The 22,881-nt window shown below is 40.3% G+C and overlaps 2 protein-coding genes and 1 long non-coding RNA gene across 5 annotated transcripts in view; 1 reads left to right on the forward strand and 2 right to left on the reverse strand.

Annotated features, from left to right (window-relative positions):
* Window positions 1–1,524: 1,524 nt before the first annotated feature.
* LOC134214884 (uncharacterized) lies at window positions 1,525–2,485 on the reverse strand. The gene is made up of 3 exons (XM_062694161.1): window positions 2,207–2,485; window positions 1,877–2,137; window positions 1,525–1,825 (listed from the first exon to the last, which is right to left on the reverse strand). Exons 1-3 carry the CDS (start codon window positions 2,441–2,443, stop codon window positions 1,532–1,534), a joined length of 792 nt encoding a protein of 263 aa, XP_062550145.1. The 5' UTR covers window positions 2,444–2,485; the 3' UTR covers window positions 1,525–1,531.
* Window positions 2,486–2,977: 492 nt separating this feature from the next.
* Window positions 2,978–22,881, reverse strand: part of LOC134210601 (palmitoleoyl-protein carboxylesterase NOTUM) — a 62,553-nt gene continuing 42,649 nt past the window's right edge. The window contains exons 2-5 of the mRNA XM_062686721.1: window positions 9,545–10,091; window positions 9,184–9,480; window positions 5,176–5,382; window positions 2,978–5,104 (exon numbers count right to left, since the gene is read on the reverse strand). Coding sequence (XP_062542705.1) covers window positions 4,086–5,104; window positions 5,176–5,382; window positions 9,184–9,480; window positions 9,545–10,091 — 2,070 coding nt within the window. The 3' untranslated portion in view covers window positions 2,978–4,085. The remainder of the gene's footprint in view (window positions 5,105–5,175; window positions 5,383–9,183; window positions 9,481–9,544; window positions 10,092–22,881) is intronic.
* Window positions 12,091–17,761, forward strand: LOC134214885 (uncharacterized). 3 transcript variants are annotated; one of them, XR_009979961.1, is made up of 3 exons: window positions 12,091–12,124; window positions 12,805–13,023; window positions 17,176–17,761. It is a non-coding gene; the product is annotated as an uncharacterized LOC134214885 (long non-coding RNA). The 3 variants fall into 3 exon arrangements; XR_009979959.1 differs by having other exon boundaries at window positions 12,104–12,440; XR_009979960.1 differs by having other exon boundaries at window positions 12,104–12,379.

The raw sequence follows: 22,881 nt of genomic DNA on the forward strand, positions 1-22,881 counted from the left end.
GGTTTTCTTTTAACCTGCGCTTAATGGGGAATTAACAGTGTAATGAAAAAATAAATTTCCCCATACTAATTTGCATGCAAACTTGAAACGGCTTGTGCTAAATCAGTTTTAATCCAAATGAGCTCAAATTTTCAGAGGACACTCAGAACATGGTAAAGAATCAGATGAGCACTGTGGAGCAAAATCGATTTTTTGAACCACCCTAATAGTCACTGCTGCAGCTACGGCTGTGAGTGCAACTAATAGATGGATGTTTGAGTTTTCCGCCGGAGTCACACAGGCGCGCGCACAGCAAATACATCGGCGTGTAATACACGCCGGGGTATTTGCTGTGCGCGCGCCCGAGTGTATTTGGTGTGCACCATCTTAACAGATCGAAATGAAATTATGAAAACTCAAACATCCATCTATTAGTGCACTCACTGAATGAATTCTACACAGATAGAAAAATTCACGGAAATTTACACTAAAAATCATGCACATAAATGGAACATCATTATTAGCGTAGTTCCACGCGTGATATAGCCTGAATCTATACAATATTCAACGTGAATCATCAATATTGCTTGCAAGTTGTACGCAAACTTGTTGGGAAGAGAACCGTTTCAGCGTAGAATAGCGTAGATTTCCGCATCTCAAATTTTACGCGCTGTTTACTTTTCACAATTTTTTTCTGTGTATTCAATAGTTGAAAATTGTGAAAAATAAAAGTGATGATCTCACGTCTATTCAAAAATAGATTAGAAATATGTATAGCAAACCAATCTAAACAGTTTTGAATTTCTTCTGACAACAGTTTACGGTCTCATTGTTATTAACATGCCTTGAATTATGTTTCTCAATGGTATTAGAAGTAAAATCTCCGCTGGTCTACTGGGCATCTTGTGTAACGATCGGTCAGTTATCTATTGAGTTTCCAAACGCTAGTCCCTTTTCGTTGCTGTGGTCTCCGCTGTATGTTCTCTCACTGATTATTCGTTCCTTCATTTTGTTTTAAGGCTGGCTTGCAGGGCCTGACACCAAACCCCCTTAGTTTCCGGAGGACCATGGTGCACAGCTTTGCCTAGAGTCTCTTACTGGCACACGGATGATGATCTGCCGCTCCCAACATGGAGAACAGACTCGATCATATTTAAAGTAGAGATAGGAGTTGCTGTTTTAGAAGCTGTGGATCTCAAAATCATGGCAACTGACCGAACTAGGCTGAAGTACATACAAGGTCGTAGGCAGTACGGGTTGCGGAATTCAGCAGAATCTCGAAACATTATTCCAAAATCTCTTTCCGCCAGTATTTTAAATCATCACAAATTTAGTGAACTTAGTGCAATCTTTGGCTCTTAAGTAAGGTAGCCATTCCTACTGCTATCTATTATGTGGACTCAGTGATAAGTGCCCAAAACCGCTTCGTTGAATGAATGGCATGTCCAGGAAAGCTAGAGAAACATCGTGCAAGACCGACGAGCTCTAAGCTGTGCCCTGAATCCAGGAAATTAATCACAGTACAACAAATACACATTTTCCTCTTGACCGTCTACCATTGACCATTGTTTCTATCTCTATTGTTACTATTGCCATTCTGATTGGCATACCCTCCCCGATTCCTGTTCTGCCGCCCGGTGTTCGCGTCTTCGTATTCGTAGTCGTACTCATCCGTATCGTCCTGATCATGCCTTCCTCCGTTCCCATTCCATTGATTCCGATCGTACCATTCGTCACGCCTTTTCTCCGTTGCATCTGTCAGCGACCTAAACGGACACCCTTCCATCAGGTGACTCTTGGAAAGTTCGCATCCCTCAGTTCGAATCCACACTCTTGCGGGGCATTGCTACCAAATAGATTCGATTATGTCACATTCTTCCAACTACTTGTAACTCACCAAAAATAGCTGCCCATCCAGACAATCGGCGAAAACATCGTTCGCCTGCTCGCATAGCTCCGCCTCTCGACCTTCCCGAACGCGGTTTCCAACCATCGAGGTGAGTCGTTTCCTGCACAGCTTCAATGCCGCAACGACAGTCCGTTTCCAGTCTTCGTCGCCGTAGCCCCTCAATCGAGCCGGCCGAAACACACGCACTCTGTTGACCTGATTATTTAGCATATCCATGTTGATCCGATAGACGCCGCAGCCTACACTACACTAATAAATATAGAACAGAAATTAATATGTTGATTCCCATGTTCGGTCACACTTAGTATAGGGATTTACAGTTTCGTGTTCTTGCCTCTGGCCGTCACGTTTAACATTGCTAAATTGGCACGGCCTCACCAGATACTGATTGATCCACAGCGGTCGGGTGCAGCATTCGCTCGGCTCAGGGAACTCTTCATGCTGGTAACATTGTTGATTGTTCCCTCTTGACCGTCGGTTGCCTTCGTAGTAATCATAGTACTGAGTTAGGGCAGGTCCTATCAGGACCAAGAGTATGCACAGCTTTTGGACCATTGTAGAATAATTTTGGTTAGTTGTGCCTCCGAACAACGAAATAATGAGCTCTTTAATCTCATACCTTCCGGTTTTATGGCTTTATATCAGACCGAACGTTGCATAACCCGGGACCGGATGTGTCTACGCCGACGAACCACGGTCAGTGTCAGATCGGTATCTGGTTCAATAATTCTAGTGCAGAGAAAGTGAATTACTAGTTGATGTTGCCATACCGCTATTTAAAAAGTGACTAATGTTCTTTGTATAGTACTTCTATCAAAATGAAATAGCAATAAATCAGACGAATCACGTGTCTCATGCTGTTCGTAATGCTGCTCATGTGCATTGACTTGTTCATTAACTGTGATCTTCCGTAAGTTCGCTGCGCGTACAAAATCACTCAGAAGGTAGCATAAAAAAGGTGTTAGGGACAAAGCTTTGCAAATAAAAGTTGTGATAAAGATGGTCAGGCTCCCATAGTACCGAAGCTACATCGAGCATTTCTTCATTCCCAGGCGTACACGGACAATGTTCAAACAAAGTTTTGGTTCAATACATTTTTATTTATCGTCGTTCCATATCTTCACTTGGCATTTTCGAATATTTTCAACATGATACTGATTACAGTTCCTTCTTCCTCTTCTTGCTTCATTCGTACAATTTCTATTCTGTCGACTCCTATAAATAAATTATTTACAGACAATACAATACATAAAAATCGGAAAACATCTTTCTTTTCTCTCTTCGAGGGCGTTTGGGAAAACATGTCTAAGCTAGCAGATCTTCAGAATGTGGATCCAAAGGTCACACATGAGTGGGAAATGGGAGGGGCTTAAAAAGGGGACACGGTTCATAGCGAAAATTCTATAATACTTCTCTATAACTATGACTAATGGCAGGTACAAAATATGATTCGTTGTTGCAGTTCACCTTCGTATGGGCTGCGAGTTTCCGTTGTAGATTTGTTTCCTTTGAATTTTCTGGTTTATTACTTTTGCTATTCGAGCTCTATGTTTTAGTGTTTATTTCTTTTGTTTCTATTGTTCCTTCGCTATAAAGTAATCGGTGAGGTAGTCATTTCGCTGTTTTTTTCTTACGTGTCTAATATGTACAGTTTAGATTTATTTTCTTTTTCGGAAAACAAAACATAAATACAACTTTTCATTTCTGACTCTCGGTGAAGCACAGAAAGAACAAAAAATCAATCCTAACTAAGTACTGGGTTGGCTGTCGCTAAAAATCATCTCTGGATAAAGCTTCTCTATTGTACACGGACTTACAAACAAACAAATAAATAATGCTTCTAAACATAAGTGATTCAGTCTGGTTTAGTTTGTTTTGTAGCTCTTTGCATTGCTTAGGTAGTTATATGTACAAGCACTATGAACAGGGTTTTGTTAATCTTGGGTTTAATCTCAACAAAGGTGTGAGCTGCATTTCTGAAGAAAACGTGGACCGAATCGCGGGGGTTGTGTCTGCCTGAGGGCGGACAAGAATTTAGAACTTAGAAACACATCTTGCTCGAATTACGTAACCATTTGAAATTCATCAAATTCCTCCACTACATCTAAAGGCCTGTGCGGCCGGAAAAATAAATTAACATCTACCTAAAAGAATTGTTCAGTTATTTACAAGGAAGCGGGGGCGGGTGACCTTTCGGCTACGTGACCTGCTGCGTCAGTAGATTGACCAGCTCCGCGTGGTCCATGTTGTTGAGGGTTTGCATGTCGAGTCCGAGGGCCGTTGCGACGGCCTCCATGTCCAGCCCGAATGAGGCCAACAGCTCAAGGAACTTCATCTCCTCGCCTGTCAGCGGATTCGTCAACGTTGGGCAGGAATGATTGCACTGGGGCCAGCTGCATCGCTCCAGCAACCTCAGAGAGCACTTCTTTGGTTCGGCCAAGTCCAGCCCGAAAGGATGGACGTTCTGTTGCTGCTGTTGGTTTTTCCGGTTGTTCATGTTCTTTCGGTTGCGGTTCTTGTGGTTCATCCGCTTCTTGTTCTGATTCCGCAGCCGATGGCGACCGTTCTGATTCTGCTGCTTGTTGGGGTTAGCACTATTTGGGTTATTACTATTTTTACCGGTACTATTTGGCGATCGCTCTTGTCTAGGAACTTTCGTTGATTGTGGCTCGTCCAATCTCTGCTGATGCCGCGTGTGATTCTTTTCTCCTTCGCGGGCGTTCTTCTTGTTGTTCAACCGATTTAATCTTCGCTGTAGTTGTCGCTCCTGTCTTCTCCGCTGTCGCTCTTCTTTGGTCAACTTGGGCTTCCGGACATCTTCCTGTCCGTTGCCGGCCTGATTGTCGTTCGGCTGTTGTCCGTCTTGTTTTTTCCTCCGACCGCCGTTGTGCTTCCGGCGCATCTTCTGGGGACTGGAATTACGGTTCGACTGACGCCTTTGGACGGGTCGATCCCGAACGTCCGACTGCTCCCAACACCGAAGCGCATCGGCCAAGCTGACATCGTCGATCTTGATGTTCAACCAGTCGCGCTTAGTCAGCACGGAATGCCCAATGCAGGACGGAGCAAACACGGCCGAAACATTGTTCAGCGATTCCCGCAACGCTCCGCCCATGTCGTGGATGTAGTCCCACTGTTGAGGAGTCACCGGAGCGCCCACGTGATCCGCTCGCATCTGCGCTTCGTCGAACAACCATTGGAATACGAACAGAGGAGCTGTAGAGTGAGGAAACACTCGATTAGAATCATTTATCGAAATCAAAAAATAATTCAAATCGCTATCCTACCTTTCAACGTGTTGTACAATCGATGACCAAAGTAACACCTCCACGGTTCCTTCGGATGTTCGGCTACACAGGCTTGTGGAAGGGCTCCGTCCCACATTCGCCAACCCTGGCGCACAGCTTCCGAAGCGGCTACGGCTCCCGGTGTGTAAGGTTCCCGATCCAGGAACCATCCGGAGTCGCTAACGCCACGAACTGCAACATTGAGTCCTGCAAAAAATGGAGATGTGAATAAGATTTAGTCGTTGTTGTGAATAAATGATGATGGAGAAATGCGATTTTTTGATTTGCAATGCTTCCGGCGAAAGCAAAAAAGTTTACGATCGAAGGCATTTCGTCTTCGGCAAAAATATTCCAATCATTCGATTTTTTTTTTTTAATTTCCTTTGGGAGTTTGTTTTGAATTTTGAAATTTCTTTTGTAAAATTCTTGACATTTTTTTGTTAAATTCTTCGGAATTTCCTTCGGGAAATTCTTCGAAATTTCCTTCGGGCAATTCTTCGAATTTTCCTTCGGGAAATTCTTCGAAATTTCCTTCGGGAAATTCTTCGAAATTTCCTTCGGGAAATTCTTCGAAATTTCCTTCGGGAAATTCTTCGAAATTTTCTTCGGGAAATTCTTCGAAATTTCCTTCGGGAAATTCTTTGAAATTTCCTTCGAGAAATTCTTCAGAATTTCATTCGGGAAATACTTTGAAATTCCCTTCGGAAAATTCTTCTAACTATCTTTCGGGAAATTCTCCGAAACTTCCTTCGGGAAATTCTTCGAAATTTCCTTCGGGAATTTTCCTTCGGGAAATTCTTTGGAATTTCCTTCGGAAAATTCTTCTAAATCTCTTTCGGGAAATTCTTCGAAACATCCTTCGGGAAATTCTTCGAAATTTCCTTCGGGAAATTCTTTGGAATTTCCTTCGGGAAATTCTTTGGAATTTCCTCCGGGAAATTTTTCGAAATTTTCTTCGGGAAATTCTTTGAAATTTTCTTCGGGAAATTCTTCGAAATTACCTTTGGGAAGTTCTTTGAAATTTTCTTCGGGAATATTCTTCGAAATTTCCTTCGGAAAAATCTTCGAAATTTCCTTCGGAAAATTCTTCGAAATCTCTTTCGTGAAATTCTTCGAAATTTCCTTCGGGAAATTCTTCGGAATTTCCTTCAGGATATTCTTCGAAATTTCTTTCGGGAAACTCTTCGAAATTTTCTTCGGAAAAATCTTCGAAATTTTCTTCGGAAAAATCTTCGAAATTTCCTTCGGGAAATTCTTTGAAATTTCCTTCGGGAAATTCTTCGAAATTTCCTTCGGAAAATTCTTCGAAATCTCTTTCGGGAAATTCTTCGAAATTTCCTTCGGGAAATTCTTCGGAATTTCCTTCGGGAAATTCTTCAATATTTCCTTCGGGAAATTCTTCGAAATTTCCTTCGAGAAAATCTTCGACATTTCCTTCAGAAAATTCTTCGAAACTTCTTTCGGGAAATTCTTCGTAATTTCCTTCGGGAAATTATTTGGAATTTCCTTCGAGAAATTCTTTGAAATTTCCTTCGGGAAATTCTTTGAAATTTTCTTCGGGAAACTCTTCGGAAGTTCCTTCGGGAAATTCTTTGAAATTTTTTTCGAAAAATTCTTCAGAATTTCCTTCGGGAAATTCTTCGAAATTTCCTTCGGAAAATTCTTCTAAATATCTTTCGGGAAATTCTCCGAAACTTCCTTCGGGAAATTCTTCTAAATATCTTTCGGGAAATTCTCCGAAACTTCCTTCGGGAAATTCTTCGAAATTTCCTTCGGGAAATCTTCGAAATTTCCTTCGGGAAATTCTTTGCAATTTCCTTCGGAAAATCTTCGAAATTTCCTTCGGGAAATTCTTTGGAATTTCCTTCGGAAAACTCTTTCGGGAAATTTTTTGGAGTTTCCTTCGGGAATTTTTTTGGAATTTCCTTCGGGAAATTCTTGGGAATTTCCTTCGGGAAAATCTTTGGAATTTCCTTCGGGAAATTCTTTGAATTTCTTTAGGGAAATTCTTTGGAATTTCCTTCGAAATTCTTTGGAATTTCCTTCGGGAAATTCTTTGGAATTTCCTTCGGGAAATTCTTTGGAATTTCCTTCGGGAAATTCTTTGGAATTTCTTTCGGGAAATTCTTTGGAATTTCCTTCGGAAAATTCTTTGGAATTTCCTTCGCAAAATTCTTTGGAATTTCCTTCGGGAAATTATTTGGAATTTGCTTCGGGAAATTCTTTGGAATTTCCTTTGGGAAATTCTTTGGAATTTCCTTTGGGAAATTCTTTGGAATTTCCTTCGGGAAATCCTTGGGAATTTCCTTTGGGAAATTCTTTGGAACTTCCTTTGGAAAATTCTTTGGATTTTTTTATTGAGAAATTCTTTGGAATTTCCTTTGGGAAATTCTTTGGAATTTCCTTTGGGATTTTTTTTTGGAATTTCCTTTGGGAAATTCTTCAGAATTTCCTTTGGGAAATCCTTGGGAATTTCCTTTGGGAAATTCTTTGGAATTTCCTTTGGGAAATTCTTTGGAATTTCCTTTGAGAAATTCTTTGGAACTTCCTTCGGGAAATTCTTTGGAATTTCCTTTGGAAAATTCTTTGGAATTTCCTTTGGGAAATTCTTTGGAATTTGTTTCGGAATTTTTTTTGAAATTTCCTTTGGGAAATTCTTTGGAATTTCCTTTGGGAAATTCTTTGGAATTTCCTTTGGGAAATTCTTTGGAATTTCCTTTGGGAAATTCTTTGGAATTTCCTCTGGGAAATTTCTTGAATTTCCTTTGGAAATTTTTTTGAATTTCCTGTGGAAATTCTTTTGAATTTCCTTTTGTGAAATTCTTTGGAAATTCCTTTGGAAAATTCTTTGAAATTGCCTTTGGGAAATTCTTTGGAATTTACTTTAGAAATTTCTTTGGAATTTTCTTTGGAAAATTTTGGCATTTTCTTTTGGGAAATTCTTTGAATTGCCTTTGGGAAATTCTTTGGAATTTTCTTCGGGAAATTCTTTGGGAATTTCCTTCGGGAAATTTTTTTGAATTTCCTTTGGGAAATTTTTTGGAATTTTTTTGGGGGAGTTTTTTTTAATTTTTTTGGGGGAATTTTTTTGAATTTTCTTTGGGAAATTTTTTTGAATTTTTTTGGGGAAATTCTTTCTAATTTCCTTTGAGAAATTCTTTGGAATTTCCTTCGGGAATTTCTTTGGAATTTCATTTGTATAATTCTTTGGAATTTCCTTTGAAAAATTCTTTGGAATTTCCTTTGGGAAATTCTTTGGAATTTCCTTTGGGAAATTCTTTGGAATTTCCTTTGGGAAATTCTTTGGAATTTCCTTTGGGAAATTCTTTGGAATTTCCTTTTGGAAAATTCTTTGGAATTGCCTTTGGGAAATTCTTTGGAATTTACTTTGGGAAATTCTTTGGAATTTACTTTAGGAAATTCTTTGGAATTTTCTTTGGAAAATTCTTTGGAATTTCCTTTGGGAAATTTTTTGGAATTTCCTTTGGGAAATTCTTTGGAATTTACTTTGGGAAATTCTTTGGAATTTACTTTGGGAAATTCTTTGGAATTTCCTTTGGGAAATTCTTTGGAATTTCCTTTGGGAAATTCTTTGGAATTTCCTTTGGGAAGTTCTTCGGAATTTCCTTTGGGAAATTCTTTGAAATTTCCTTTGGGAAATTCTTTGGAATTTTCTTCGGGAAATTCTTTGGAATTTCCTTCGGGAAATTCTTTGCGATTTCCTTCGGGAAATTCTTTGAAATTTCCTTCGGGAATTTTTTTGGAATTTCCTTCGGGAAGTTCTTTGGATTTTCTTTTAGGATATTCTTCGGATTTTTTTTAGATTTTCTTCGGAATTTCCTCTGGGAAGTATATCAAAATTTGCTCTGCAAAATTCTTCAAAATTTCCAACAAATTTTGACAGGCGTGACAAATTATAAATCACGCGGAAACCTTCCGAGCTTCTTATCGAATTTTGTGCAACTTTTATCTCCCGTGTTTTTCAATCATCAAAATTTACAAACTAACCTTTTTCATTCTGCAGAAAGCTGCGAACCTTGTCCAGGTTGAGCATCACTCCCAAACCACCGGCAGACGATCCCGCCATCAGCAGGTCCGCTCCTTGCGAGTGTCCCAGCCCAAGCGGAATCAAATCGGCCATCACCTGGCGCACGATCAGCGATCCCATGAACCGCAGCCCGTCTCTCGTGTCGGGCTTGACCTTGGTTCCACTCCACGAGTCACTGCTGCAGTACGGCACAAACACGTGGTTGGCGTTGTACCAGTACGGATTCTCCGATGGAAGTGGAGATAGAAGACCCCCAACTGAAAAAGAAAATACTTGAAAGTAGAATCAATGTTGTTAATTTGATTATCTAAAAGCGCTTACCATCTCTAGTTTCCGGCCACTGCGCGGACGTCATCAGAGGTCTCAGTTTGAGCCATCGGGCACGACAGGACTTGTGGTCGTAGCAGTGCCAGCCACCCTCAAAGAAAACAACCCATCGCCTAGATCCGGGAGACTTTCGTAAGTAGAACCCTGCCTGGGAGCCGTCGTTACAAGTGACGGTTCGGTTGGACAGGAACACCCGCTTCAGCTCCTTTTGCACAGAAACGACCGTTGGAGGCGAAGTCACCGCCGGCAGTTGATTGCTGTTGCTGACGTCGGCCTCGGCGGACGTCCCAGCTCCAGATGAGGCGCCACTCTGATCACCGTAGCTGACAGTTGCCTTCGCCAATGACGCCCCGTTTGGCGCTTCCGATTCGCCGTTTACCAAACGCTGAATCGAGTTACTTTCGATGGAAATATTTGCCTGTCGGTGCCGCTGGTTGACGGTCACTGCCGCTGCTGTCGTTGCCGCCGCCGTCGACGCCGCTGCACGGCAATGACACGGCACGGAGAAATGCGCCACCATCAAACACACCGCCAGCGTGGTCTGCAAGGGAAGAGATCGATCATAAAATTAATCAAACTGTCATTAAATAATTTGTGACGCGACGCGGCGCGGAGAGAGAGAGACGGCCGGCTGCCGACAGCCGAACATGGGCCGGGCGAAAAAATCTCAAACTTGCGCGGAACGTCGGGTCCGTGGGGTTTCAGAGGTGGTTGTCGGGGAAGCGGTAGGAGATACAAAAGACATCAATCATCGTCCGGTGACGGAGATTTTGACGGCGTCAGGCGACGAACCCGATCGATTTGTTTGATGCGGCTCGATACTTTGATGAGGAACGAGATGCCGCCACACACTGTGAGGTTTCCGAATATAATTGGTCAAAACGAAGGTCAAAGAGTTGGCACCTTGGGAAAAAAATCGTTCGGCCGTGACATTATCGGATTTCGCTGAGCGTGCTCAATGACAGCGAGGTAGGACGCACACAATGTGTCCAACATTTATGGCGATTAGTGTTGAACCATAACTTCTGACTACAATTTCCCCAAATCTCATCCCACTGCACCCTACTAATCAACCGGAGGGATCACGTACGCCCACAGAATTCCATAATTTCACGCTCGAGAACGTAAACCGCACGACATTGATCAAAAGGATTAACCGGTAGCGGTGCTGCGTCGTGCCGGTAGCCGGACAGGACGGTGATCGATCGATGCACATTGCACACCCCGAGAGCGAACCCTTGCTGGGCATTAAACCGGTAGCAGTAATCAGTCCCGGGGACCTATATATAGGCGGCACCTTCTGTTCTCCGGTTCTCTCCGTCCATCTGTTTCGCCTTCTTTCGACGGCACACTCACACAACGCTAATGGGCTTTGCGGTTTTCTTGGCCGTGTTTTTTCCCCCTTCGGCCCATCATCGGCGATTTCGTCTTGTGCCGTGCAATGCCACCACCACCGCATCGCCACCGACCGCCAGGTAATGACGACGATATGCCTTCTTGCGACGAAGACGACGACGATGCTTTCACGCTCCTGCTTTTTCGGTTTTGCAAAGCCCCGGCACCAAGCACAGAAGCTGCGCGCTCAAGACCGGGTGCAAATTTTATTATGGTTATGACGCGTTTCGATACGGATGCCGGCTACCGGAGTTGAGTTGTGGGGCTCTTCAGGGTGTTGTTGCATATCGTTCCGGTGCAGCACCGATCGTATGGTGGATGTTGTAATGCATATAAGAGAAATAAAGCTCAGCAGGAGCGGTATGGAATTTTGATTGAGTTAGAAGATTGTTTTAGTGTGAGCAAATTCAAATTATTCATCTGGGAGAAAAAACATGAAAAGAAATTTAATTTAACTTGAATTTGAAATTTGAGCAATTTGTCGAGTTAAATCAATCAAATTATAAACGGTCGAGCCCAGGGTTCTCATATATATCATATTGATCTTGGTTCGAGCCTTCAATGGAAATTATTTTCTAGCCTTCCTCAACTACCTAACAAGTCAATGTCTTTTTCAGCTGAAAAATTAGCTCATCCAACAAATGATAAAAACCTCCAGTAGAGCCCACAGGCATAGAGCTGATGGTTAAATTGATACTGTGGTTGAAACGGACTGGAGCCCCGTATTAGCTAATTCTTAGCAAGTAAAAGTAGGCCCAGCTTTATCAAGTAGTTGAATTATTCCATTCTTCATCTCATTATAACACATTCATTCCACCGCGAACTAGAATAATGAGGCATCATCTTTGTCCAGAAGTATTCGGAACGTTGTGGTGTACAATCTCTGTGTCCAAATCATTACATTACAATCATTGACTCGCGTCGCATCGCAAGTGCTCAGTCGCGCGGAACGGTTACGGCCCGACAATAATTTCCATGGAGTGTCCCCACTCCTCAGTCCTCAGTGCTGACAATATCCCAGTGGTGTAATATCCATGCGTGTCACCTGCGCATTCGAACTATTAGGGCTCGGCTGCCTTCGGGCACCGATCTCATCAGAGAGGTTTATTGCGATCGAGAAATAAAAACTACAATCAGTTAGATTTGTGAAGTCAAACATACAACATACTTGTATCTACGGTAAAAAAAGCAATATCACGGTATACTCGGTGCCCTTTGTCTGCTCGTTAAAAAACTTAGCTATTGTGATTAGAATCCCTTGGACAGGGATTTAACAGTGGCGACGAGTAAAACGGCTAAGTGCGTGCGTTGCTACGAAAGCTTAGTTTTAATTTTTTTTACAAACTTAGTTCGGGCGAACCAACTTTATCATCATCTGGCAAACATCACTAGTTGGTCGGCAGTAGTGCGGTTACATTGGTTTTATCAAAGTCGGTGGGTCTTTGAGAAAGTGTACCACGTGGTATCACGGTATATTGAATGGGAATATTGCTAGGTGTGTTAGCGTTTCTCGTGCTGATATTTCTATACTAGTGCTGCGTGTGCTTCGCAAAGGCGGTTAACTATAGTGTACATTCGAAAACATGTTTTAGAATTACGTTGCAAGTGCTTTACTATAATAGCCATTTTGGTGATTCCCATTATACCTATATTTTGTGTGACCATTGTCTCCTTAGTAAGGAAGAGAGACAGATACTTTAGAAAGGAGTTAATTGTTGGCCGCTTGATAAAATACAATAGGGTTACCAGTTGTCCCTTATACGATTGTTGAGATTGAAAGAACACAATAGATATCTTTCATATTTTAGTTCATGACCTTTTAAATAAGATAATAAGAGTGATTTTCTTTCTTCTATTAGTTTCAATTGGAAGGATAAATCGTACCGTGAAAAGGAGTGGACCTTGGTATGCACGTAGTGTTCTTATCACTAGTGGTGACTTTCGATTCGGATCAGAGCCCGAAAGCGGAGGATTTTAGCCCGGTTTCAACGGTGGATTGGCTCGGTTCCATTTTGTCGATAGAAGAACCTTGAGCAAGCCTAGTCGTTTGGCGAAAGTGTGTGGCAAAGCTGTTTTGGGTAAGTCAGCTATTTGACTATTGTTTGCGGCTTTATATTGCTTTGATACTAGACCTTTTATCCCTATTTTTGAGTCTCATTCGGCTAATTCAAATCATTATTCTCATTTTATGTTCTTGTTGCCGTGTTATCCTGTGATTATTTATTGAATATCGATTTATCTATAAGAATACTTTTACTGCGATTACCATATACATTATACATATTTAGATCATAATGAGTGCAAACATGGCATTTACAATCGAACCGTACAGACGTGGAGCTTCTTTCAACGATTGGTTCACACGTTTGAAGTATTTCTTTCGTGTGAACAATGTCGGGGAAGAAAATAAGATGGCCTATTTTATTACTCTCAGCGGACCAATTATGTTCGATGAGATTAAACTGCTTTATCCGGCAGGTAATTTCGAGGAAGCACCATTTGACGACTTGATCTCCAAACTTAGAAATCGTTTGGATAAAATAGAACCTGATTTAGTTCAAAGATATAAATTTAGCACTAGGGCTCAAAACCCAGGGGAAACAACGGAAGATTTTGTATTGGCTCTCAAGTTACAGGCCGAATTTTGCGGTTTCAATAACTTCAAAGAAATTGCTATACTAGACCGTCTTATTGCGGGAATAAAAGATAAAACTTTGAGACAACGACTCCTAGGAGAAGAGAAGTTGACATTATCAAATGCGGAGAAGATTATAGCAACTTGGGAAGTAGCAAAGGCTAACGCAGGAGCTGCTGAAGAGCGTCAGTTGGGGGGATTAGAGCAAATAGCAGCTATACAGAATAGTCCAGCAGGGCGTTTTGGATCAACTTATAGGAGGTTATCGGATACATTGAATTTAGCAGGAAAATATCAGGATACAGGAGTCAATAGAGGAGTCGATAGTAGTAGGAGATCAGTAAAAAGCCGCCTGGGAATAAAACCATACGATCAGCGGAACCAATTTCGAGAGCAGAGGCAACATGGCGCGAAGTCTGTTCAATTCCGACAAGAGGAAGGTGGTTATAGGAGACAGAGGCCAGATTATTCCCAGATGGTGTGTCACTTCTGCGGAATGAAGGGGCACATAAAGAAAAAGTGTTTCAAGCTTAAGAACATGGAAAGAGATGCCATAAATCTTGTGGATTCCTATAGGCCTGGTCCCTCAGCTGACAGGCATATCAACGAACTGCTAGAGAGGATGAGAACGCACGATTCGGAAGACGAAGAAAGTGACACAGGTGATTTACAATGTATGTTGGTTTCGTCTATCAATAAAATAAGCAATCCATGTTTGGTAAATGTAAATGTGGAAGGTAAAGACCTTGAGATGGAAATAGATTGTGGCTCTTCCGTATCGGTTATTAGCAAAAGCAGATATATGTCTGAATTTAGCAATCCCCTACAAAAATATAGCAAACAATTAATTGTAGTGAACGGAGCAAAGCTCAAAATTGAAGGGGAGGCAACGGTCTCAGTGAAATTCAAAAATAAGGAAGTTTTATTAAACTTATTAATTCTTGACTGTGTAAATGACTTTTACCCGTTATTAGGTCGAACTTGGCTTGACGTATTTTATCCTAATTGGAGACAATTCTTCACAAATTTTTCATGTGTGAATAGTATGACGGACAAATCCAACAGTGATTCTGTGAGTGACATAAAGGAGCGTTTTAGTGAAGTATTTGAAAAAGACTTTTGCCAACCAATACGTGGGTTCAAGGCAGAATTAGTTCTGAAAAGTGAAACACCAATTTTCAAGAAAGCTTACGAGGTTCCATATAGGTTAAGAGATAGGGTTGCTGACTATTTAGAAAAATTAGAGAAAGAGAATGTGATTACTCCGATTGATACGAGTGAATGGGCATCACCTATCATTATAGTGATGAAAAAAAATAACGATTTCAGATTGGTACTAGATTGTAAAGTATCAATCAATAAATCAATAGTTCCCAACACTTATCCTCTACCTACTGCGCAAGATATATTTGCAAATTTATCTGGATGTAAAGTTTTTTGCGCTCTTGACTTAGAAGGAGCCTACACACAGTTGGAATTGACTGAAAGGTCTAGGAAGTTTGTAGTTATTAACACCATGAAGGGATTGTATGTATATAACAGGCTTCCACAAGGCGCTTCTTCGAGTGCTTCTATTTTCCAGCAAGTTATGGACAAAGTTTTACATGGTATTGAGAATGTTTCGTGTTATTTGGATGATGTTCTAATTGCTGGAAGCAATTTTGAGGAATGCAAAGGCAGACTTTTGATGGTTCTTGACAGGTTGGCTAAGGCTAACATTAAGGTTAATTTTGAAAAGTGTAAATTTTTTGTGAATCAGCTTGTCCATTTGGGACACGTTATTAGCGAGAAAGGGTTAATACCATGTCCTGATAAAATTTCAACGATAGAAAAAGCAAAGGCTCCTAAAAATCAATCGGAATTAAAATCGTTTTTAGGTTTGATAAATTATTACCATAAGTTTATTCCCCATTTGTCTTCTAAACTATATTATTTGTATAATTTGCTAAGAAATAACGTGAAATATATATGGGATGACAACTGTCAGAAAGCATTTGACGAAAGCAAATCATTGCTAATAAGTACAAATTTTTTAGAATTCTATGACCCAAAAAAAGAAATTATTGTGATATCAGATGCATCTAGTTATGGACTTGGGGGCTTAATAGCGCATGTGGTAGACAACACTGAGAAACCAATTAGTTTCACGTCATTTTCTTTAAATGAAGCCCAGAAGAAGTATCCTATTTTACACTTGGAAGCTTTAGCATTAGTGTGTACAATAAAAAAATTTCACAAATATCTATATGGGCAACATTTTACGGTCTTCACTGATCATAAGCCATTAGTTGGAATTTTTGGTAAGGAGGGTAAGAACTCTATTTACGTCACCCGATTACAGAGGTTCATTTTAGATTTGTCGATTTACGATTTTGATATTGTTTACAGATCTTCGGAAAAACTGGGAAATGCCGATTTTTGTTCAAGATTTCCACTTCAGCAGGCAGTTCCTAAAGAATTAGATTCGGAGGTGATAAAAAGCATAAATTTCAGTAAAAACATGCCAATGGATTCTATCATGATTGCAAAAGCAACAATAGATGATGATTTTTTGAGGAAAATAATATATTTTATGCACAATGGTTGGCCAAAAAGGGTAGATGAATGTTTCAGGGATGTTTTTGCGAATCATCAAGAATTGGAACTTGTAGACGACTGTCTACTGTATAAAGACAGGGTTATTATACCTAAAATATACCAAAAACATGTTTTGGAGCTTTTACATGCCAATCATGCTGGTATAGTGAAAATGAAACAACTAGCAAGACTTATGGTTTATTGGTTCGGAATGAATAAAGATATAGAAAGCTACGTAGCTGGATGTTTGGCCTGTAACAGCATGGCGATACCTCATAAATCAACAGAGAAATCCAAATGGACACCAACAATAAGACCATTTAGCAGAGTTCATATTGACTTTTTCTTCTTTAAACATCGAACTTACCTGCTGATAGTGGACAGTTACTCCAAATGGATAGAAATAGAATGGATGAAACAGGGATCAGATTGCAATAGAGTCTTGAAAAGTTTAGTAGCGTTTTTCGCTAGATTTGGCTTACCTGACGTGATAGTATCGGACAATGGTCCCCCATTTAGCTCCTATGGGTTTATAAGCTTTCTTGAGAAGCAAGGGATTATAGTGATGAAAAGCCCACCATATAACCCTGCAAGCAACGGTCAAGCAGAAAGGCTGGTTAGAACGGTGAAGGAAGTCTTGAAAAGATTCTTACTAGAACCGGAGATAATGGAAATAGATTTGGAGGACCAGATAAGTCTTTTTCTATTCAACTACAGAAACAACAATTTGACGAGTGACGGTTATGGTCCGTCGAGAAGAATATTTTCTTATGTACCAAAAACAATTTTAAGTTTGGTTAATCCAAAGAATAACTATAAAAAACAGCTGGTTACGCCACAATTAGAGGATGAAATCATCCAACAAGAATTGGGCGGGAAAATCCCGAGGCATTCCAATGATGCGCTGGATAACCTGTTGATGGGAAATGAGGTTTGGTATAGAACCAACTCTCCCCATAATCAGGCAAGATGGGTAAAGGCAATTTTCAGTAAAAAGTATTCTTCTAATATTTTCCAGATACATGTTGGAAACGTAGCCGTAATGGCACACCGTAACCAACTCAAGGTATGCAAGGAGGGTCTCGTGTGGTCATTACCTAACGTTATGGTCCGTAAGCTGCGGTTGGACGATATACCTAATCACGATACAGAGAGGGAAGCGATTGCTATGGAAGGAGTAACCGGCGAAGACCCTGAGCCGATAGAACCGGCTCCAAATGGAGAGACACGAAATAGAAAAAGGAAGATGCACGGTCCTGAGGTCGGAGAAGTGCGTCGATCAAAGCGAATAAGAAAAGAGAACAAAGAGAAAGATTACTGTTACAAGTTCTGAATTGGACGGCTATAATGTATTGTAACAAAATGTATTGAATTCGATTTATTTTTGATTTATTTTATTGATAAAGTTTTTGAGTATTAAGTTGGCAATGGCCAATATCAGAATGTATTCTAAAAGAGGAAGAATTGTAATATCCATGCGTGTCACCTGCGCATTCGAACTATTAGGGCTCGGCTGCCTTCGGGCACCGATCTCATCAGAGAGGTTTATTGCGATCGAGAAATAAAAACTACAATCAGTTAAATTTGTGAAGTCAAACATACAACATACAAGTATCTACGGTAAAAAGCAATATCACGGTATACTCGGTGCCCCTTGTCTGCTCGTTAAAAAACTTAGCAATTGTGATTAGAATCCCTTGGACAGGGATTTAACAAGTGGGGGATGTAATGCCAATAAGAAGAAGACGTGCGGGGATCGGAGCCAATTGAACCTTACTAAAATCTATCACCTAAATCAGAAGTCAAACAATCCAAAGAAATGATGTAAATTTCGCTGTCGTCGATATTGTGCGGTTTGGTCTCAGTCGGTTAATATGGTTTGCATGCAGTCTTCCCAAACGAACATCAAACACGCTAAGTACAGCTGTCCGTATACTCAATCTGTACCCTTGTTTCGTGTTTATACGTATACGCACGAAATGTATACTTGTACCCGAACTTGCGTTCGAGTTTCATTTTGTACCGATGTACTGTACATCTGTACAGTACACATGTACACTCTGGCTGTAAAATTTGCTGTTGAATAGCGTTCCAGAAGCTTCTCAAACAAAGCAGATATAGACAGTGAACAAATTCATAGATGTGCGGATTTTATATTGAAATATTGACATCTAAAAAATTTTCAACCGAAAACACCGTCATAAACCGGTCACTTAGCTAGATGCGTGAAAAACAATCATGTTGTCATATTTTGTTGCCGTTCAAGTCAATCGCTTGTTGCGTGTTGAGTTAATTCTGATATTCACAAGAGAGGACAATGTTGTTGGCATTCGGAATGGTTCAGTTCTACATTCCTAGGTTATAGTCTGTACAGATTACGTATATAGTCATTTGATATCATTTTAAAATAAAATGAGATGTGTGATTTTTGATATCAACCTATACTCTCCATTAAGTCAAAGAGCTGGTAGTCTGTGGAGGCTATTGCGTAATATGTTATGTATGGTATTTTACAACACGAAGTCGGTTTTTGACAAAACAATGCTGCGCATCCATGGGGGCTGTGGATGAATTACGTGACGCTATAGAGGGAGGAAGGGGATAGCCTCAAGGGTTACGATTCAGACAAAAGAACTAAATTGTCCATACATAATGTGCTACAAAGAAGAGGACTGGATTCGCCCAATTTTATGTTACATAATTTGTGAGCGGTCCCATAGTGCAACACGAAATGCTCTCTCCCGATGGAGCATTTCTAAAAGCGTGACAATACACAATTTAGCTTTATTAGAAAAACTTTAACAAAGTCAAGAAATTTTACCACTGATCTATGAGTGTACATAGTATTTATAATTATGCGCTTTCTATTCCTTCCCTGTGGAATGCACACGCTCAACAAAAGTTATATAGCGGTATGTGAATCGAACTCAAATTTATCAACATCTTCTGTTAACTTAATTATTGTTTACGTTATGTTGGAAATCCATGTCAGTTGGTTACTAACGTCGTGAAAAAAGTTTTGCAACATTAGAAAATTATTCGAAAAAAAGTCTTCCAGATCTACCCATCACTGTGCATCTTCGTTTCAGCGTGCACAGTTTTCGAATTCCATTTTGTTCATTCTCTTTGTCTCTTGTCGATCGACTCTCGGACCTGAAGGCAAGTTTGTACATGAGTTTTGTACTTAAGTACAAGTTCGTTTAGGTAGGTACTGGGTTTCCCTTTGTACTCGAGTACGTTAAAAATCCATGTTCAGTGTTCAACACGAGTTGATGGAAATGTACTTGTGTTGAACATCACACATGTTCGTGGGAAGACTGTTTGCATGTTTTGATTATGCCAGCTCTGGGACTATCTTGGATCGATCGGTCGAGATTGCTGTTGAGGATCCTCTCTATGTCAGCAAAAAAACGAAAATACTGTGATTTGGGTGTTTTTCTTGGATCGACGGCGAACTTGGGGCTCAGGTTCGATTTCCTTTGACAGACCGTTATTAAAGTGATGTAAATACCTATCCTTCAAGATCTAAACTTCAAGAAATGACAAATAAGTTCGGACCTTTGAAAAATAAGTGTAATCAGTTTTCAACGACATACCACAGGGAAAAGCAAAGAATGGAAAAAAAAACATAGAAGTACCTTGAAATCCTAAAAAAAAAACTACATCATGCAAGAAAATTGGTTGAATAACAAGTGGACACAAAACTAACCCAATATGAAACCATGCCGGGCCAAGAGAACACCACCCTCTCTCCGTCAAAGATGAACAAAGGAAATTACAAGATGAGATGAGTTCATGCATTGGCGTAAATCAGATGGGTGGGGAGGGGGCTATGGGGGGTTTGGCCCCCCCTAGAAAAAAATTAGCCCTACTAGGATTTTAAAAGTTAGTTGGCAGTGATATCGATTTTCAACATATAGCATAATGAATTACTGAAAAGGTTTGAAGACAACAAAAAATATCTCCCATATTCATACAAATACAAATACAAATAATGAAATGAGTGGACAAATGAGCTTGTTTCTGAGAAAGATTTCAATCAGCATCCAAGAAGGATTCTCATCAGAATTCGAGAGGAATTCCCATCAGAATCTGAGAAGAATTCTCTTTGGAATCTCTAAAGAATTCCTTTCAGAATCATCGAAGTATTCCAACCGGAATCCAGAAGAATTCACACTGGATTTTTTTTAGTATCATTGAGGAATACCTATGGATATTTGTGAGGGATACCCTTCATAATGTATGGAGGATTTATTCTCTTCGGAATTCCTTGAAGATTTAATTCGGAGTCTCTCGACGTTTTGCCTCGGAAATCCTTGATGATTTGCATCGGAATCCATCGACGAATTGCTTTGGAATCCTTCAACGATCCCTGCAACATCCCTTAAGGATTCCTTTCAAAAGCGTTGGAGGATCCTTTCCGGAATACCTGGAGGATTAATTCGGAGTCCCTCGACGATTTTCTTCTATATTCCTGGAACATTGCCCACGAAATCCCTGGAGCATTCACGACGGAACTCTTGGAACATTCCCATCGGAATTCCTTGATGATGGAGGATCCCTAGAAGATTGTCATTGGAATCCCTGGAACGGATGGTTCCTCGGAATCTTTGAAATTTTCCCGTTGGAATTTCTGAAACATTCCCATCGACATCCCGGGAGGATCTGGAATTCATGGAACATTCCCTTCGGACTCCCTGGAAATTCCCTTCAGAATCCCTGGAGGTTCCCTTCGGTAAGCTTGAAGGATTTCCGTCGGATTCCCAGGACAAATGTTGCATTATTATTATTTTTTCAATAGAGATAGACAGAATATTTATGAAATATGCAAAAATATCCACTGCCTACCGGTGGGAACCTTTGAGTGTGCGAGACAATCCGGAGTGCTACTACACTGAGATTGCCTTTTGGATACATTTCACCAATTTCTCGGTTGACCTAAATTACCCAAATTAAAAGCGCATAAAAAGCGACCCCAGTGTCGACGCAATAGCCATACGCTATCAATTTGAGTCGTTGTAGCAAAACCCGAAAACCCGCATCAGAAGAACTTCAGGAATACAAACTGCAAACTGCACGTGCTCAGTCTAGTTACTTCCAAATTAGCTAAAAATTTATGATGATTAATAAAACAGCAAATATCATCGTTTAAGAGGAACGAACAAGTCAAAATTTGAATCACTCTAGTGAACAAACAGATCATAATATGATAATTTAGGCAAACGAATCGACAAATTTCGAAGGATTTCCTGTTGACATCCGAAGATTTCTGGTTGAAATCAAATGTTTGAACTGAGAGGGGCCGTTTGGCCGAAAGTAATTTGGTCGAAGACCATAACTGTGGGGTTTGAGTAAGTTACCTTCAGCGTGTGATTACATATTACCACCTCAGCGTGTCAATCGGTAAGCAGCAAGCCATGAGTCATGACTCGGCCTCTTCTGCTTCTCGTCAGATCTCCGTGGCGTGCACACGCACCGACAGAGAGCTGCTGTCGCCACATTTCGCGCCAGCCATTTGGAGTCACACATTTTGGCGATCCTGCCAGGTTGTTTTTTGTATCCTGACGCTGCACTAAGGGGTAGCTGGACCAAAATCCTGGACAAAATTATATTTCGGCGTTTTCTGGTAGGTTTTGCATTCATGATGCAAAAACCTAGTAACAATCGATTTTCGAACATTTTTACAGGTGCAAATTCACCTACCAGTGAGAAATGACCTTTCTTGATATGTTCAAAAATGAAATTTTAAACTGATACAGAAGCGACAGCTCCATGACAGTTCATTTTTTCACACATTTTTGTCCTTAATTCGCGTTAGAAACGTGGAAAATGAAAAATCTCGCGTAGCATTTGATAAGGGCCTATTACAGAAAGGTAAACATTAATCGATTCAAAACAAAACATTAGATTTTCAGCTCCCATTTCACAAGTTTATTATATTTTTAGCAGCGAAAGCTACCCAGAACGTACAATTAACACTGATTACTCACGCATAACATCAGTTGCATCGGAAAATTTGAAATTGATTAAACAAAAGTCTGGCTATTGTTTTTGCACCCTTATGGGTCGTTCATAAACTTTTTGCTTAAATCATCTTTATCTTACAAAAACATAGGATCGATTATTTTTGGCGAGGAAATGTTTCATTCTATTTCCTGTTTTGGCCCTATGTACAAGGTTGCCTCCAGTGGTTCTTTCACTTAAGACCAAGTAGACTGCTTATTCGAATTGTTTCTATTTAGCTTGAAGTGGTACTTGCCCGTTTTTCCCCTACCCCATATTATTTCTTTGCTTCAACTTGTCTACATAATACATAATATGATGTATTTAAGTTATATCGAGATTTACATATCTGTTGTCAATGCAATCGCCAAATTCAATACAATTGATATTTAGATTTTTCATAAGATTGGTTAGTGGGAAGGAGATGAAAGATAATAGAGCATGCGCTATGCTTTGTAGAGATTTAAATGAGCAGCAGATGCCCCAAACTAACATTATTATTTGAGGGTTAGGTTACAAAATTGTATTAAAAAGTTTTTTTTTAATCGGCTCCGTAACGCCCTACAGCATTTGAGCCTACCAAATGAACGAATGAATAACAAAAAACAGAGTATGTTACTGTTGTATTCAATCATGTCTATGTGTCAAATGCCTCGAAAACCAGAAAAAGCTATCTGCGGAATTTTTCTGCCTATATACTGTTGAAAACAATGGTGGAAAA

Source organism: Armigeres subalbatus, chromosome 2 (assembly GCF_024139115.2).
Source record: "Armigeres subalbatus isolate Guangzhou_Male chromosome 2, GZ_Asu_2, whole genome shotgun sequence".
NCBI lineage: Eukaryota > Metazoa > Arthropoda > Insecta > Diptera > Culicidae > Armigeres > Armigeres subalbatus.

Excerpts from the sequence above, each read along its gene's own strand:
- LOC134214884 (XM_062694161.1), bottom strand. The coding sequence starts at position 2,443 with ATGGTCCAAAAGCTGTGCATACTCTTGGTCCTGATAGGACCTGCCCTA. Across the intron at positions 2,138-2,206 it reads AGAGGCAAGAACACGAAACT|TGTAGTGTAGGCTGCGGCGT; the intron begins GTAAATCCCTAT and ends TATATTTATTAG. Across the intron at positions 1,826-1,876 it reads TGGATGGGCAGCTATTTTTG|CAATGCCCCGCAAGAGTGTG; the intron begins GTGAGTTACAAG and ends TCTATTTGGTAG.